General features: G+C 37.8%; 2 protein-coding genes across 3 annotated transcripts in view; both read left to right on the plus strand.

Annotated features, from left to right (window-relative positions):
* The first annotated feature begins 7,781 nt into the window (after nucleotides 1–7,781).
* LOC100696106 (sialic acid synthase) lies at nucleotides 7,782–12,387 on the plus strand. The gene is made up of 6 exons (XM_003449951.4): nucleotides 7,782–8,042; nucleotides 8,668–8,883; nucleotides 8,962–9,061; nucleotides 9,941–10,095; nucleotides 10,937–11,203; nucleotides 11,327–12,387. The coding sequence occupies exons 1-6, from the start codon at nucleotides 7,911–7,913 to the stop codon at nucleotides 11,534–11,536; spliced, it is 1,080 nt and encodes a 359-aa protein (XP_003449999.1). The 5' UTR covers nucleotides 7,782–7,910; the 3' UTR covers nucleotides 11,537–12,387.
* A 5,468-nt stretch (nucleotides 12,388–17,855) lies between these two features.
* Nucleotides 17,856–19,012, plus strand: part of LOC100696371 (sodium/potassium/calcium exchanger 2) — a 17,361-nt gene continuing 16,204 nt past the window's right edge. For both annotated transcript variants that reach the window (XM_003449952.5, XM_005454772.4), the window contains exon 1: nucleotides 17,856–18,043. The gene's annotated coding sequence lies outside the window, so the exon portion shown is untranslated. The remainder of the gene's footprint in view (nucleotides 18,044–19,012) is intronic.

Raw genomic sequence — 19,012 nt, forward strand, 5'->3', positions numbered from 1 at the left:
TTGGGGCAATTTGGACATTTAATAGGTGTTGTTTTAAATAGTAAACTCAAACACCACTTTAATGTTGTAAATCATTGGGTTGTAACAGTGTTTCCTGAAAACCCTCTCTGATCATTTTCTGATAACATTGACATTTACAATAATTGATTACACAGCAGTGGAGAGTAGACTTTATCACAGTAGATGTCTTTCTGAAAGCGCTGTAACTAAGTTTAAGAATATAATCCACCCACTGTTATCATCTTCAATGCCCGGTACCAACACAGAGCAGAGCAGCTACTACTCCAACAGAGGTTGATTATCTTGATAATAATTTTACCTCCTCACTACGTACGACTCTGGATACTGTAGCTCCTGTGAAAAATAAGGCCTCAAATCAGAACTACCTGACTCCGTGGTATAATTCTCAAACACTTAGCCTAAAGCAGATCACTCGTAAACTGGAGAGGAAATGGCATGTCACAAATTTAGAACATCATCATTTAGCCTGGAGAAATAGTTTGCTGCTTTATAAGAAAGCCCTCCGCAAAGCCAGAACATCTTACTATTCGTCACTGATTGAAGAAAATAAGAACAACCCTGTTCACAACTCTGTTCAGCACTGTAGCCAGGCTGACAAAAAGCCAGAGCAACTTCTTCACAAATAAAATGTTACTCATTAGAGAAAAAATTACCCATAATCACCTCACAGATGTAATATTATCTACAGCTACCTTTAGTACAATTGATATTAATTTAGACTCTTTTTCTCCAATTGATCTTTCTGAGTTAACTTCAATAATTACTTCCTCCGAACCATCAACGTGTCTTTTAGACCCCATTCCTACAAAACTGCTCAAAGAAATCCTGCCATTAATTAATTCTTCAATCTTAAATATGATCAACCTATCTCTAATAATCGGCTATGTACCACAGGCCTTCAAGCTGGCTGTAGTTAAATCTTTACTCAAAAAGCCATCTCTAGACCCAGCTGTCTTAGCTAATTATAGGCCAATCTCCAACCTTCCTTTCATATCAAAAATCCTTGAAAGAGTAGTTGTCAAACAGCTAACAGATCATCTGCAGAGGAATGGCTTATTTGAAGAGTTTCAGTCAGGTTTCAGAGCTCATCACAGCACAGAAACAGCTTTAGTGAAGGTTACAAATGATCTTCTTATGGCCTCTGACAGTGGACTCATCTCTGTGCTTGTCCTGCTAGACCTCAGTGCAGCGTTCGATACTGTTGACCATAATATTCTATTAGCGCGATTAGAGCACGCTGTAGGTATTACAGGCACTACGCCGCAGTGGTTTGTATCATATCTATCTAATAGACTCCAATTTGTTCATGTAAATGGAGAGTCCTCTTCACACACTAAGGTCAATTATGGTGTTCCACAGGGTTCAGTGCTAGGACCAATTCTGTTTACATTATACATACTTCCCTTAGGCAGTATCATTAGAAGACATAGTATACATTTTCACTGCTATGCTGATGACCTGGATGGCCGCTAACTTTCTGCTCCTTAATTCGGATAAAACTGAGGTTATTGTACTTTACCTGAAAATCTTAGAAATATGGTATCTAACCAGATTCTTACTCTGGATGGCATTACCTTGGCCTCCAGCAACACTGTGAGAGACTTGGAGTCATTTTTGACCAGGATATATCCTCCAATGCACATATTAAACCAGTGGTTCTTAACCTGGGTTCGATCGAACCCTAGGGGTTCGGTGAGTCAGTCTCAGGGGTTCGGCAGAGCCTCCACCATGACATGCACGGCTCATTTTGTGCACCAGTAAAAAACATATCTCTGTCTTGAATTTGAAAAAAATCACATTTTATTTTTCACTAAAGAGGGGTTCAGTGAATGCGCATATGAAACTGGTGGGGTTCGGTACTTCCAAAAAGGTTAAGAACCATCGTATTAAACAAATATGTAGGACTGCCTTCTTCCACTTGTGCAACATCTCTAAAATTGGAAAAATCCTGTCTCAGAGTGACGCTGAAAAACTAGTTCATGCATTTATTTCTTCCAGGCTGGACTACTGTAATTCTTTATTATCAGGATGTATTAAAACCTCCCTGAAAAGCCTTCAGTTAATCCAAAATGCTGCAGCAAGAGTACTGACAGGGACTAGAAAGAGAGAGCAGATTTCTCCTGCTTTGGCTTCCCTTCATTGGCTTCCTGTTGAATCCAGAATTGAATTCAAAATCTTCCTCCTCACATACAAGGTCTTAAATAATCAGGCCCCATCTAATCTTAATGACCTTGTAGTACCATATCACCCCATTAGCACTTCGCTCTCGCACTGCAGGCCTACTTGTTGTTCCTAGAGTATTTAAAAGTAGAGTGTGAGGGAGACCCTTCAGTTTTCAGGCCCCTCTTCTGTGGAACCAGCTTCCAGTTTGGATTCAGGAGAGAGACACTATCTCTACTTTTAAGATTAGGCTTAAAACATTCCTTTTTGCTAAAGCATATAATTAGGGCTGGACCAGGTGACTTTGAATCCTCCCTTAGCTATGCTGCAATAGGCATAGGCTGCTGGGGGATTCCCATGATGCATTGAGTTTTTCCTTTCCAGTCACCTTTCTCACTCACTATGTGTTAATAGACCGCTCTGAATTGAATCGTACTTGTTATTAATCTCTGTCTCACTTCCACAGCATCTCTTTATCCTGTCTTGGTTCTCTCACCCCAACCGGTCGCAGCAGATGGCCCCGCCCCTCCCTGAGCCTGGTTCTGCTGGAGGTTTCTTCTTGTTAAAAGGGAGTTTTTCCTTCCCACTGTCGCCAAAGTGCTTGCTCATAGGGGGTAATTTGATTCTTGGGTTTTTCTCTGTATGTATTATTGTAGGGTCTACCTTACAATATAAAGCGCTTTATATTGTAAAGCGCCTCAAGTCCCTTTACAGTTCAACTTTATATAGTGCCAAATCATAATACCAGTTGCTTCAAAGTGGTTCTCGGAAAAAAAATGTTTCACAGTCATCATCCTCTAAATCTAATATTTCTAGCCAGCAGGTTAGGTTAGCATTAACTGTGGCTATTTACTATCAAATATGTTCAAATACAACTTTGATGTAAAAAATCCAACTGTTAAATTATTTCAGATAGAATCAATAAATGATACTTTTATCCTGTGTCATTTGGTTTTCCAATTTTCTTTCTTTTCATCCTTCAGCAACACTTCTAAATTTTCTTTTAGGGGGCATTAATGCAACGTTAGGATAACCTAAAATTCATATTGAGATCTAGCATTGATATTAGCGCTCATGTTAGTGATGGTGGTGCTGTTCTGATCTTTCCCTGCCATTACTGGCTGGTTGGAAACTAACCACAATGCACTATATGCACCTGCCGAATGCTGTGATGCGAGAGATAAGGTGGAATTAAGGCATACAATGTGCTGAGGTGACTGCTAAAGGAAGCAACTGAAAGTAGAAGAAAGCTCTCTCTTATGTAGCATACAGCAGTTTGCTTTAGAAACAGGAAGTGAATTGTATTCAGAAACAGGAACACAACACTAAAAACCATCTTCTCTCTTCCCAAAACTGAATCCTTCCACCAAAGCAATACACACAGCTGTTATGTTTCACACAGCTGCGATAAATTCAAAACACTACCACCAACGTATTCATGTACGTTTTGGCTTCACTAAGTCATATTACATATACAACTTCATACAAGCACCTGTAAATAAAATAGAAATAAGTGTCATGGTTTCACAATTGTGTGCATAGTTCAATTTCTGTCCATTTTCTAAAAGGTGGTGAATGTTTCTTGTAAATGTTTTGTGTAAACATTGTAAAAACAATGTAAAATGAAAGAAAGAAAAAAGAGGGGGAAAAACTGTGTCCGTTTAATTTTAGGTCTTCCCCGTTTAAGGCCACCTTCCCTTCCCTGTGAGCAATGATTCTCAAACTGTGGGCGCCCTCTACTGGTGGCCATCCAGCCATTTAAGATTGGCTTTGGACAACCAGAAGAAAATTATTGTGAAATTACTTTGAATGAATATAATATTTTTTTAGCGAAAATATACAATAGTTTATTGATGCTATTGTCCCTATCTTTTTTTAAAATAACATCTAACCTCAGATCATTTTTCATTAATAACTGTTGATTTAAAGAACACAATAATAATAATAATAATAATAATAATAATAATAATGATAATAATGATAATAATAATAATAATAATAATAAACTATATTTATAAAGCACACTTAAAAACCAAGGGTATACCAAGGTGCTTAACAAGTAAAGATATAGAATAAAAGAAATGTAAAAAGAAATAGGACCAAAGCAAGTACTAGGTATGCAAACAGATCACTGTCACTGACACATAAGAGAAGCAGCAGATACATATCAAACAAAGAATTCAAATAAGCATAAAAGTATGTACATAATGTAAAATCATAAGTCAAATGTTAACTAGAAGGAAATGCAAAATTGAATAAGTGGGTCTTTAGTCGTGATTTAAACAATGCAATAGAATCAGAGGTGCGGATAGCGAGAGGGAGGTTATTCCACAGTACCGGGGCAGCCAGAGCAAATGCACGGTCACCCCGAGACTTCAGCCGAGATCTAGGTTGCGCCAGAAGTAGCTGAGCAGCAGATCTAAGTGTTCTAGCAGGAGTATGTTGCCTAAGAAGTTCACTAAGATAACTCGGCACTAATTTATTAAGCAGCAATATTTTAAATTGAATACAGTACTTAATGGGCAGCCAGTGCAAGCCAGCTAGAACAGGAATAATAGAGGAGAATTTCCTGGTACCAGTCAGGAGGCGGGCCACCGCATTTTGGACTGTTTGCAGTCTAAGGAGAAGAGTAGAGGGAAGACCAAGGTACAAGGAATTGCAATAATCCAACCTGGAGGTCACAAAAGCGTGAATAAGCTTCTCCAGGTCCTCATGTGGAACATAATGCCTAGCCTTAGGCGCAGTTGGTGGAAGCTAGATCTCCCTACAGCAGACACTTGCTTATCAAGTTTAAGCGAGTGTACCCAGCAATACACCCAAGTTACTGACATAATCACAGGAAGAGCTAGCAAAGGGACCCAAAGCAGCACGAAGTTGGACACGAGGGATTTTACTGTCGAACACCACGATCTCAGTTTTCTTATCATTTAAGACAAGGGAATTACTCAGGAACCATTCTTTGACCTCACGCATGCATTCTCGAAAGTAATCCAGAGACATGGCAAGATCATCAGTAAGTTCAAAATAGATCTATATGTCATCGGCGTAACAGTGAAAGGCGATATTGTATTTTTCAAAGATTGAGCCTAAAGGGAGCAAACACAATGAGAAAAGAATAGGACCTAAAACTGATCCTTGAGGCACACCGCAACCGGCCGGCGCATAGGAAGAGGAGAAGGTGCGCAAGTTAACCGACAAGGACCTGTCAGCGAGGTATGATTTAAACCAATCAAGGGCAGTGCCTCTAATACCCACAGTGTGCTCAAGTCTTAATGATTAGATGTTATGGTCCACCATATCAAAAGCTGAAGAGAGGTCCAATAAAACTAGGACCATAGAGCGTCCAGTATCTATAATTACGAGAATATCATTAAGAACTCTAACCAACGCCATTTCGGTGCTATGCAGTGGCTTAAAAGCAGACTGAAATTTCTCAGCAATATTGCTTGCGTCCAAGTACGCCTGGAGCTGCGAGAGAACTAGTCTCTCCAGAATAAGAGCTTAGAGATCGGTCTTTAGTTCAAAAGGTCATAACAGTCAAGATTCCTATTTTTAAGAATAGGCTGGACTACAGCATGCTTAAAAGCCAAAGGGACAGAGCCTGAGAGCAAGGAGAAATTCATTAGAGATAAGATACTAGGTGCAATTACATCAAAACAAACCATAACTATGTGGGAGTACAATAATAAATCAACTTAAAAGGTGGAGTTTTTTTCAGTTACCTTGAAAAAACAACAACAACTCTTACTGGCTTCTCTTCAGAAATAGAAGCATTGATTAACTGGTATATCAGAATACTGTACATACATTCAAAGCTCCACTGACCTATTCACACAGTTCTGAAATAAACCAACTGACTCCAGATTTCAAAACTCTAAACACAGTTCTATTGGTCTCACCAATATTAACTTTATAAATCTTTAAAACTCAAACTCCATCATTTAGATGTGTTCAGTCCATCTAGAAACACTGGCGTTGAAAATGCATCATAGTGATTACACTTATTAATCTTACTCATGTTGCGCCTGAGCACACTCAATTGGAAGGACAATTCAGCCATGTGTCAGGATAAAAACAAGGCCTCAATTGACTTATACAGGTGTTACGAGACAAGATGGAGAAGCAAGAACACAAAGGGAGAGTGAGAGGAAGAGGCCTGTGAGGCAACAGAAGGTGATTTTCAAATTGTTATTGTCTTTTAAACGGAGCGCTTTGTGTAGCAAAAACAAATAAATATTTCTCGGGTTATCTTTGTGTATCTGTGCACTGATTTTCTTTGTAGCGTTTCCTACCACATCTACATTACATGAAACTACTCAGGTTTGCTACATACACTGAAAAGTTGCTCATGCATGTTCTTCCAGAACCATTTTCTTAATTCTGTAGTATAAACAGGTTAAACAGGAATTTTCAGTTTTTTGCACTGAGTCATCTCAAGTGGGTGGATTTATTTATTTAATAAATTCTTCAGACATTGTTTGCTGTGTGTTAAGACTGTCATCTCTTTATTTTACTTTCTGTTTTGGCTGTTCATGTGAGACCATGACATTCATGTCTTTGAATAGGCTAAATCAGTTACTGCTGCTGGGCAGGGCTGAACTGAGATATATATAAAAAATCAGCCCAGTCATTTGTGGTCCAGGCGACTCACCATGATCCCTACATATCATTTCATTTTGTTCGACTATTGATATTGGCATAGGTTTTAATCAGGTTGGTACAGTTGTTGTTGGGTTATTTCTCAGTTGCACTGAAGTGTGTGATAAAAATGTAAATCTACTATTAGCAATGGCTTATGGTCAAAGCAGCCATTGATTTTACCCGAATCCCTGAATCTCTCCCTTCCTAATTATGTCTCCATCTATTTTCTTACCACGTGAATTTCACCTTCCTTGTCTCTTCCTCAGCATCACAGCCTTCTGTGATTGTAAAGGTTGATTATTAGTTGCTGCTGGTACTACTGTTACAGTCACAGTCAGACCGATGCTAACATGTCGATTAATATGACACATTTAGCTGCATCTGATATTAGTTTTTTTCAGTGTTTTCTCTCAGCTTTCCATCTCCACCTTCTCGCTACTTCTTCCACACCAAACATTTTCTTCAAGGTGCAGCGAAGGTAGGGGAGGGGCCGGCAGCGTTAGGACATTTGATTGGGTAATTCAGTTTCACTAATGAAAATGAACGAATGGGCTGCTGCCAGTGCTTGTATGGCCGGTGCACAGCGCAGCTGGCCCTTCAGGCCGGCCCATCGGTAAATGCCCAGTATGTCTCATTATCAGATTACCAGTACAGCCCTGTCACAGGGCTAAATTAAAAAAAAAATATATATATATATATAGATAGATAGATAGATACATACATACATACATACATACATACATATACTTTGCTTGTTGCTTTGAGCTTTGGTTGGAAAATTTCTAATTTCTATTCAACCACTTGTTTCATAGAAATGTTTATATCCATAAATGTAAATGTACATATCCATAAGTATGATTTTACATAGCTATAAATTTGTCAATGCAAATAAGAACAGAACAGAATGGACGCTTTTATTTTGAAAGAAATTCCGGCCACCACTGCTACGTTGATCTACAGAGGCGGAAGTCGTGGCACATCCTGATTGTGCATGACGTTAACCGTTCCGGTTGTAGACCCGGGTGGACACTTTTTAGTTGTCTTTATTAGTTTCTCTGGTTGCACTTGCTTTCTTTTCTATCAACAAAATGCCGTTAGAGTTTGAGCTGTGTCCCGGTCGTATGATCGGAGGGAACCATCCGTGTTTCATCATAGCTGAGATTGGACAGAACCACCAGGGAGACATTGAGATCGCAAAGAAAATGATCAAAATGGCAAAGGTAATGTAAAAAAAGCACACACGTATCGGTCTTTTATGTATATTTACGCACAGACACTCAAACACACCCACGCACTCGCACTAGTAAACGACATACTGTCTGTTTCCTGAACTTCATTCATAAGATAGCAATATGACACGTTTTTCTGCATCACCCAAGCAAATCATAAACTTTTCGTTTCAGACATCAAATCCTGAAATCAAAGTTGGATGCTTCATTTAATCCGTTTATGCCATTTAAACCGTGTTTTTGGCATAAGTTGCAGAATATTAGATCACAAGATTTATGAATGGAGTTTGGCTTCTCTTTCTGTGCCTGTCCTATAGCGCCCTCTTTTGCCTGCTGCTGTATTTGATTCAAAGCAGACGTGAATTGTATTCAATTGTAGTAAAATTAGTCGTAAATTCGTTAGCTGTGTTCATGTGCCATTAAACCTGTTATGAACGGGTTTTATCATGTCCACATCTTTTTAGTACAACACTTACAATTTTTTTCCAGAACACTATCAAGTTATCGGTATTTATTAGGTGTGTCTTGTAGGATCATAAAAGGATGTGTGAGAGCAACTCAAGAAACTAGTACCCTAAAAAAAAAAAAATCCACAATCGTCTCCCCACCCCCTCAGGACTGTGGTGCAGACTGTGCCAAATTTCAGAAGAGTGAATTAGAGTTTAAGTTCAACAAGAAGGCCTTGGCACGCCCATACACCTCCAAACACTCCTGGGGGAAAACCTACGGTGAGCACAAGGGCCATCTGGAGTTCAGCCACGATCAGTACAGGGAACTGCAGAAATATGCAGAAGAGGTGGGGATCTACTTCACTGCATCAGGAATGGATGAGGTGAGAGAGAGTTTTGTTCATAGTATTATGGTGCTTTATTCGGTGGAGACGTTTAACCATATGCTTTTCTGTCTTCAGATGGCAGTGGAGTTTCTTCATGAGCTTAATGTGCCTTTCTTCAAAGTGGGTTCTGGAGACACCAACAACTTCCCCTATCTAGTGAAAACTGCCAAAAAAGGTGAGAGTGAAATGTCATGTGTGGAGAAATGGCTCAAGTATGAAACTGAATCATCGGGATCAGTGTTCAAAAGTTATAATTAAATCAGTCAAATACTGAGTTGTAGTGAGATTTATATTACTGTACTTTGATGACAGGGATTAGTCTGTTATGCTGGTTTTGAGTACCACATTTTAAATCTTTTTAATTGAGTACCTTTTCATAATACATATTTTTTAAAATCCTTATTTAAATTACACCGAGTCTTAGTGAACACTTAATTCATCCTCTCTGTTTAAGGCCACTGTCCCTTTAAGTCAGATTTCTTCTGATTGGCTCCCCCTTACAAATAAAAGACTTGCTGCTCTTATACAGGAGTAGAATTTGGGGGAAAAAAACTGTGAAATTGTTCAGCTAAAGTTGTTTAAAACCTTAATGCTCAGAGATTACCTGTGCATATACATACCTCATTATTTAAAGCTTTGGTTTTGTTTAATTTGACCATCCGTCATTTTAATTAGATAACTATATGACAGAAATCAAGAAAAAGCACAGCAGGTACACTTTAAAAAGGAAAAAAAGAGAAAATGATAGACAACCCAATATATGCACCATGTAATATATAAAATGTATCTTAACGGAAGCATACATTTACAATTTTATAAAATGTGACACAGAATTACAATTTAATATTTAAAATGTAATTTAAACTTTAAATATAGTTGGACCTCGAAGAGTCAGTGTCTGTTTTCATTTTAAATATGGATGACATGAGCTCTACCCTGTACAAGACGAAGCAGTGTACAACAACTCCAGAAGAATACTGAGGCGTGTCGTAGCACTTAGCTTACTGCCAGTAACATGAGGTTTCTTATAGTGTTGCTGTCTTTCATTTGCCAGGACGCCCCATGGTGGTGTCCAGCGGGATGCAGTCCATGGAGACGATGCGTCGGGTCTACAAGACGGTCAAGGAGCACAACAAAAACTTTGCCATCCTGCAGTGTACCAGCGCCTATCCTCTGGAAGCTGAAGATGTCAACCTCAGAGTGATTACGGTGAATGCAGTAGAATGTTCCTCTCTTCTAATCCAAACTGCATGGGGGATTATTTCGAAGGGTGTGTTCCTTTGGGTATCAGCAAAATAATCCAGAGAGTCCAGAATGATCCAGTTTTACAGGTTATGAAGCTTATTTTTTTATTATCCCTCAGCCTGAAAGGCTTGGGGTATCGTTGTCACCCTGCCAGGTGGACGGTTGGGCAGCGTGGGCAGAGGTCAACTTTACTGAAAATCTTGTAAACACAAAAAAGACAATGCTGCATGTTTTGATGTTAAAAAAAAAACATAGCTAATATACCAGTAATATGTCTTTTCATTTTATGACCACCAAGCCAAAATCTCATCAAAAAAATATTTCACCTTCATACTAACTTATATGTTAACATATTATTGGGTTGAATTATGGAAAATGACATCTAACCACAATAATACCACAGAAAGTGACAGCATTCTCAGTGGCTTATATTTATTATGATTTTTTCATTTCTTATTCCTGGTTCTTAGTTAGCCATTTACTTTTGAATTGATATGGTGAATAAAATCACTAAGGCTCATATGCACCTGATTAGGATCTACTGAGACCTTAAATTTATGTCTTCTATAACTTGTTCTTTGTTCCAGGAGGCTTAGGGGTAGCACTGATCACCGCCATTAATTTTACCTTTAAATTCCCTTTGTCTTTAAGAGCTGGACTTAAAATGACTGGTGATCTGCAGAACAGAATTTTTATATCATGTCAATAGCAGCTGCCTGTAGCATCTTGGGAAAAAAAACACATGAACATGAGTACACAGTAACTTTTAAGAATAACATGTATGTCACCCACTTGTTGGCTGCAGGAATACCAGAAGGAATTTCCAGATATTCCCATTGGGTATTCAGGGCACGAGTCTGGAGTCAGTATAACAGTGGCGGCTGTGGCTCTGGGAGCAAAGGTTGTTGAGCGCCACATAACCTTGGACAAGACATGGAAAGGAAGTGACCACGAAGCATCACTTGAGCCCGCTGAACTGACTGAGCTGGTTCGCTCCGTCCGACTGGTGGAGAGGGCACTGGGAAGCGGAATCAAGCGGATGTTACCCTGTGAGAAGCCGTGCCACGACAAGGTGAGAACGCCATTCTCTACAAAAAAAATCATTTAAAATACTCAGCTTTACTGTTTAGCAAGCTTTTCAAGCAAATGTCCAATTTTTTCCTTTAATAATGTTGCTTTGTTTGCTGTTCCTTAGCTGGGTAAGTCAGTGGTAGCCAAGGTAAAGATCCCCAAAGGAACAGTTTTGACTGAGGAAATGTTGACGGTGAAGGTGGCAGAGCCCATGGGCGTCGTAGCTGAGGACATTTTCCAGTTGGTCGGAAAGACCGTCAAAGATGACGTGGAAGAGGACGAGAGCATCATGCCTGAGGTCGTCGACTGTTATGCCAAGAAGGCAAAGTACTGAAAATGGAAGGGAGGACTGAAGTCGCTACAGAAAGTGTAGTTGATTCATTTAGGGTTAGTTCTGAAGGTGCTTAATCTGAAACATGGATGAGAGTAAGGGTTATTTTCCTTGGTGTTGCTGAAAGGCATGGGTGATCAGTAATTTGTTACATAACTGGACAGTTCATCAGATGGTTTTAATGTTATCATGGCCCCTGCTTTAGTTCTCTACAGCCAAAGAGTTTTTACATTTTCTACAAGTGGTGTCACATAATGTACTTTCTGGCAAACACTTTGATCTCAGCATCCGGTTTAAGTCCATCACTTTGAGAGATGGCACAAGAGTTGTTACCGCTAACCTTGCGTTCTTTGTGCTACCTTTTTTGCCTATATTTGAGTGATTATATAAATGTTGAATATGCACTGCTGTGGTCCCGTCATCTCATCCCATAGCAGTGAGGTCAAGGAGCCTATTTGCTCTTTGTGTACGACTGCACTGACCAGCTGAGGTTGTCAACTTTTGCCAGAAAGAAGTTGTATTTATATAGTTTCTTCAGAAAGAGGAAAATTAGACTAATGGGGAGAGAGAAGCAAAATTAAATCAGATACATTACATTACATTGCATTTGCCTTTTTGCCCACTCTTACAATTGACTGATTGATTCATTTATTTTACTTATTTTTTTTGGTGGGGGGTCATGAATTGAAAATTCCTTATTTAAGTTCTGGCACTTATAACACACTGCACTTCTGCTTTTCAGATTAAAAATGTTTGTTTACACCTGTAAACATCAACATTTTGATATCTGTTGACGTCTGTAATGTAATGGAAGAATGAAAATTTTTCAAATTAAAATTTTGCCTCAACGCTGATGTTGTTTTGTTTTTTGTTCTTTACATAGATGAGCTAATTCTCATGGATGAGAATGTTCATGTCATGGATCATTTACTACTCATAGTTGTCATATATGAAGATATAATAAGTTCCACATCTTGGGTAATACACATTATTTAGAAATGGAAAAATAAGAACCTGGGTTTTTAAATACTGAGGTGAATAATTATACTATTTTCAAAGTAAATGCTTAATGAATTCTTAACATGCAAACATAATTCAAATATACTACTAAAAAAAATTAATACTTTGTAAACAGAGCGACAAGTGGCATGTTGATCTGGTCAGATAAGTAGTAAAAGGGGTTATTAATTAGTTTCAGCTGATTCAGAGCAATAATGAGACAACACCCAAAACAGCTGTGATTTGGGGCCACTGAACTTTTTTTTTACCCTCCTCATCTTTTCTGACTGTGTTTTTTTTGTGTGTGTGTGTTTTTTGTTTTTTTAAACTTTGCGTTTGGCTTGGGTCAGTGTCACTGTGATACCATGAGGCAATACCTGGATCGTACATATGTTGCACAGGTTGTTCAGCTTCTCCAGGATGCCGCATCAATGCGTTCCATTGCCAGAAGGTTTGCTGTGTCTCCCAGCACAGTCTCAAGGAGATACCAGGGGAGACAGTTACTCTAGGGGAGGTGGACAGAGGTCCTTAACCTGAAAGCAGGACTACTCTCTAGTACCTTAATCATTAATCATAAATCAGTGCTTCATGATCTGTGAATCACTGTGAAACATGTTTTTATGTTAATGGAGTATTTTCTGTAGAGAAAAGGTTTTACATTGGGACTGTAAAAAAATAATTTCATTCTCCACTAGATGGAGATGTTTGCTCTGGATCCTCCCGTAACTCCATTCACAGCATGACTGCCATTTCAGCAAATGTGAAACATAAATATATCCGATAAGAAACTTTTGTCCTATTGAGCCCCCTGAGCCAGAACTGAACTTGCTGCTGATTTCCCTGACAATATCATCAAATATATAAGGTTCTGGTTTTGTGGTGTGCGTTGGAAATTAAACTGAAGCTAATGAAAACTAATCACTACTCTGGTCTGCCCTTCTAACATCCTTCCTAGCTACTAATATCACAATCTTCATGTGTAACAGAACCTTATCAGTTTGCTTTTGAGATGAAATACCCTTTTGACAAAATAAGATTCATCTGTAACTGCTGTCGACAGAAATACGAGGAGAAACATTTGCTCCACAATCTTAAAATAAAGTGTCAGCTGCAGAGGAAGCAGGTGCAGTCCTGTGGTAAATGTTGGTTTCGTTCCAGTGAGAGGAACATTTACCCATTCTGTATGCTAAGTGATTATGCCAGATAACATGCAGTATATATTAGGGTTTTTTTCAAGTAAGTCTCTAATACACTCTTATATTATACTTGTTATTTAAATATATTTCATACTATTTCTGTTGTCAAGGTTTAATATTTTTATGCCTGTGTGCAGCTTTGCTTTAGTAGAACTTTTTCCACATCACGGTTAAATCATTTAGATACATTTGACACATTAAATAAATTTGACTGAATATTTACTTCTCTGATTGAACACTGTAGCTTAACAGCCGCAAAGAAATGTGAGATATTTCTAGCTTTGCGTTTCTCCTAAAACCGCAATATTCATGGTTTAAATTCATTTAGTTGTTATAGGGAACTAAGCTCAATAGTAGCAGCTCAGCTCAAGGCTTAGTGTTATAAGCTATATGCATTATAGGGTTTACGTTACAGTGAGAAGCCTTATTCATGAAAAGTACAAAGACTGTGTTTGACCTGCTCAGAGGCCAGTATAAAAAGCATGTGTTCTGTTCTTCTTTGTGGGACACAAAGAAGAACAGAACAGGGACAGTCCTGCAAACTTTACTGTAGATCCCAACGATTGAAATGTTTGACAAATGAACTGGGCATCATTATCTGCTCAAAACATGCATTCATGAATTTGCTATACATTAGTGTCTCTATCTGCAATCTGAAAATGTAAAGTCTACAGTGAATGATCTGGTTACACTGTTACGTGGAGGGAGACGTTTTGCTGTCATGGGTCTACTTGTCCCGTCAGACGAAAGAATTACTGCAAATAAATGCAAATTTATTTTAATTGGTCACTGTAACCCTTTAATTAAACAATTTTTTCCTGAGTGAATCATCAGTAGGCTGCATCATAAATATTTGGTGAATTATTATTATTGTTGTTGTTTTAGTTTACATTTTTTATATATATATATAAATATAAAATATGTAATATAAAATATATTTGTATTTCCTGGTCATTTTCAAATTTTGTGTTCAAACCTTTCACTTTTTCAACAATTATTCTTATGTCAAATTATTTCAATATTAGTATTAACAGCTAAAGCTGGTAAATTTGCCACCAACAGTTGAGAGAGACTAACAGCGAACTAGAAATGATCCCGAGCACTTACAAATTCAATATACTTTTTAAAATGAGTGTTATATCTAGAAGTCTTTATGACTGTAAATTGCTTTTGTGCCTGGCAGGTGTGGTGACTGAAGGGCTGAGCGTATGAAAAGGTCACTTTTTGGAGAGTAGGTGAACTCAGCTATTCATAGACTCATTATATAGATCTCACCAATTACCTGGGCCGTCCCTGTTCACAGAGAAAATGTCCCTCCCTTTCCAACTTAGCTGCTATTTCAGACAGGAGCTTTTAGCCAATAAGCTGCTGCTGATCCCAGCTTCAAAGAAGAACATCCATTTTGCTTTCTTTTCATTGACCTACCAAGGAAACCCACTTCAGTTCTTAACCTAATGTAAAAAAAAATATATATGCAGTTAATTGTGCAGCTTCTATTTCATGCAAAAGTTCTATTTGTGTTTGCTGAGGTTTGATCAAATTCAGTCACCCAGATGTGGCTAGACCTTTGCACTGAATCTACATCTATTTAAGGGTTATTCCCTAGCTTGTGTTATTGCTCATTGTGATTGTAATTATTTATATTTCAAATTATACACTAGATGTACCTCACCTACCCCAAAGGTTAGGTTAGCTTGGCTGATTATGCAACATGTTTAGCTTTGTCAGGACGTTACATAGCTCTTAATCTCTCAGCTATAGATACACAGTCACTACAGAGGTCAAACTTGTCTGCACAAAACCAAGTGTGTCTTCAGGACATGGCAATACTATGCTTTCCCATGTGGCAATATATAACCAGAGAGAATGCAAAGCATGTTTTTATAGTTTGTAAGTTTTTTTTCCTTCCTTCCTTCCTTCCTTCCTTCCTTCCTTCCTTCCTTCCTTCCTTCCTTTATGTGACATGGTCCTAGAGAGTATGCAAACGACCTGGAAAAACATTAGAAATAAAATCTTTGTAATCCTTTCAAGAAAATGTAACAAAAGGCTCAGTCATGCTATTAAAAGGTAATAAAGCTTTTAAACACTCTTGGTTTGGTGAGAAAACTAAGCAATGAAGAGGCAGATTTTGCTTACAAAGGAAAATAAGTAGTCCACTCCATTAAGTATACTCACATTTAATTGGATAAGACCAAATGGAGGTGAGAAAGGTCTCATTGGATTTAATCCCAGCAGGGTTTGTGGTTTGTAAGGAAACTGAAACAGCATTATTCGGATTATTCTTATTCTACACGTTATTCTGATTACAGAATTCAAAATTAGTATGTTTTTAGAAGACTTTTCTGAGTGAGAATTTTTATAATGTGGCTAAATTTGTATTTTTTCTAATCTTCCTGTTGTTACAATACATTTGCCTATTCCATGCCTATTCTCCCTCATACATCTGTCTTAGAGACACGCTATGTAACAGAAATGGCAGCATCATTTGAACTCACCCTCAGGTAGCTGCTCCAGCTTACAGTTCTCACGTGTTAACCCTGACCTGACATTAAGAGTGTAGGACTGTTTCCTAAGAGTGGGTGCAGCACTCAAAGCCCATTACGTGCATGGTGATATCACTTCCATAACAACTTGTTATTTATGACATTAGCATAACTGATCAACCCCAACACCAAAACTACTTACCTAATATCAGATGATTCTTGTGCTGCCAAAACAGCTCTGATGTAAATTCTTTGAGAGGGGGAGGGGTTAAAGGGCAGTTTTGTTTGACTGCTAAATCTTAGCAGTGGATTGCAGAATGGGACATCTTTGGATCCCACTACATCAGATGGATCTTCCAAATGCTTGATTGGATTGGGCTCTAGGGAGTGTAGAGGTCAGGTCATCAATTTGGGCTCTTTGTTATGTTCCTCAAGCAGTTCCTGAACAGCTTTTCCAGCCTTGTACTGTCCAGCTGTGGGAGGCCACTGCTGTGGCAAAGTGCCCTGCCACATGGGGTCTGTTAAGTCTGCAATGTTGAACAAGTTGTGGCTGATCAACATATAGTCTATACTACTACTACTAATAATAATAATGATAATAATTGCTGTGAATAAAGATGCAAAAAATTGTCAATTGCCAATTGTCCAAGAATCCAAGAATTCTCCACTAAAAGGAAAATATATGTTTTTTATACATTAGAGCCTTTTTATTTATTTATTAATTTATTTTGAAAACCAGTGTAATATGTGCACAAGATATATGCTGAAGTTTGTTACAAAAATATAAAATCTAAAGTTTGGGGGAAGAAGCACCCAAAGGCATCTTGTTTCATGAATCATTCTGATCTATTTAAACTTGGTATTTATACATAAGATTAAATGTTTTTCTTATATTGTTTTTGGTTTTGCTAACTACAAAATAAATGTTAAATTTTTTAGGTTTCTTTTTCTTTTTTGGTGTGGGAGTAGGGGAGATTAGGTAAGAAAAAGCAGAACTGCATCATATTTCAAATTTGAAATGTGAAATTTATGGTTTGTCCATATTTGTAAGAAATCACAGTGACTTATTTTGTACTTTCAAAGTATATAAACATACCTCAGAATCTACTCTCTTACATGTAAATAAGTTTTATGCAGCTTAATAAGGCATCTAACCCTCTAAGAAAAAAATGTACTTAAATTAATAAAACTAAATGGCAAAATTTCATTTTTTAAAAAAATAGTTTGGCATCTTGTTATTGGTTATAAACCTCTAACGCATACAAATATCATGCAGCATCTATTCTGAACTATGCTGCAGAGTATTGCATAACAGAGTGAGTACGATCATTTTCAAGGGCTTTATACACAAGTGTGTGATCTGATCATTTCAGCCTCATCAAGCTGTAAGCTTATTGTTCTCAATCCAATATCTATTCGCTTGTTTGTAGAGCTAGGAAGGAATTGTGCAGGTCATGTGGAGAGGTGGGGGGATAGGAAGGGTGGCCAGAGGAAGCTAGAAGATTGATAGATATAGTGATCCTCATTTTTGGACAGTGACTTGGCGACAGAGAGAACAAGGAAGGAGGAGAAAGTAAAAGGAGGTAGCCAGTGTCAATGGGGGAGGAACACTGAAAAGGAGGGAGGAGCTCCTTCTGGACATGCTGTCCTGAAGCTTTCTGTGCTTAGAGAAGAAAATCTCACTGAGGATTTACCGTTGAGACCTGCACTGAACACCTGGGATCATTTTGTTTTAAGAGTCAGTTTACAGGAATATTCACCCAGAGATTCAGGATCTGACAAGCTGTTGACTGCTGTACTTTTCTCCACTGAACTGGAGATATCCAAGAGTGGTATGAGAACCTAAAAGATGAATATGTGTGTTTGGTGTGTAGCTGCAGTTTGTCTTCACTCTAATAACCTAAAAGATTTTGAATTAACACACAAAGTATTCATCTGACAGCAAATTGTTGCTGATTTAAAACATTTAAATGATAAAAATTAGGCTGCACAAAATTGTAAGACTTCAGAGATTATTGTTGCTTTTTTAGAATAAAATAAGTGTTTAATAACTCTAATGTGCAAAATAATCGCATCAGGTCTCATTTTTCGTTCTGTTCATGTTGTTGGTGTTTACTTTTTGACTTTGTAGAGGTACCTGTGTGCAGGACGCGAAGCTAATCTAAATATATACTGTGGGGGATTAAAAAGCTCACTAATGCGATTTCACTAATGTTCTAGCTACAGTTAAAGAAAAGCTTTCATTGCATCTTCTCAGGACCAATTACGAACTACAACTACCAACTACAAGTGAAAAAAAATGTTGTTATATGTGATTTTAACTGCTATTTAAAATTAGGTTCCACCAAAATAAAACAATATATTTGAAGGTTTTATGTGTTTGAATAAAACATGATTTACTCAAGATTTGAAAATAGCTATTTCTGAAGCTGCTTTTTAATAAAGGGTTTTAGTTTGTGACACTGTTACAAAAACAATACTTGCAGGATGCTTGAAAGGAAACAAGAATGCCTTAAAGGCTAAAAAATCAGAAGGGAACAACTCATCAAACACTTGAGTAAAGTTGCACTGAAAAATCTAAAATCATTTATCTGCAAAGTAAGTATAAAGTAGCAGTAAGCATTAATTATGAAAACCAGATAATTTCAGTGTTGTAGGCTTAAACCATCAAAGTTTCTCTCTGAGAAATAGCAAAGAAGTAGGTGAATGGGCATACTCGAGCCAAGGAGCCTACAGTTAAGATGATAGCAGGGGTGAAAATGTTTTTTAAAAAGAGCAAAGAAATAAAAGGAAAAAAAGGA

This window comes from Oreochromis niloticus, linkage group LG6 (genome assembly GCF_001858045.2).
Source record: "Oreochromis niloticus isolate F11D_XX linkage group LG6, O_niloticus_UMD_NMBU, whole genome shotgun sequence".
Classification (NCBI taxonomy): domain Eukaryota; kingdom Metazoa; phylum Chordata; class Actinopteri; order Cichliformes; family Cichlidae; genus Oreochromis; species Oreochromis niloticus.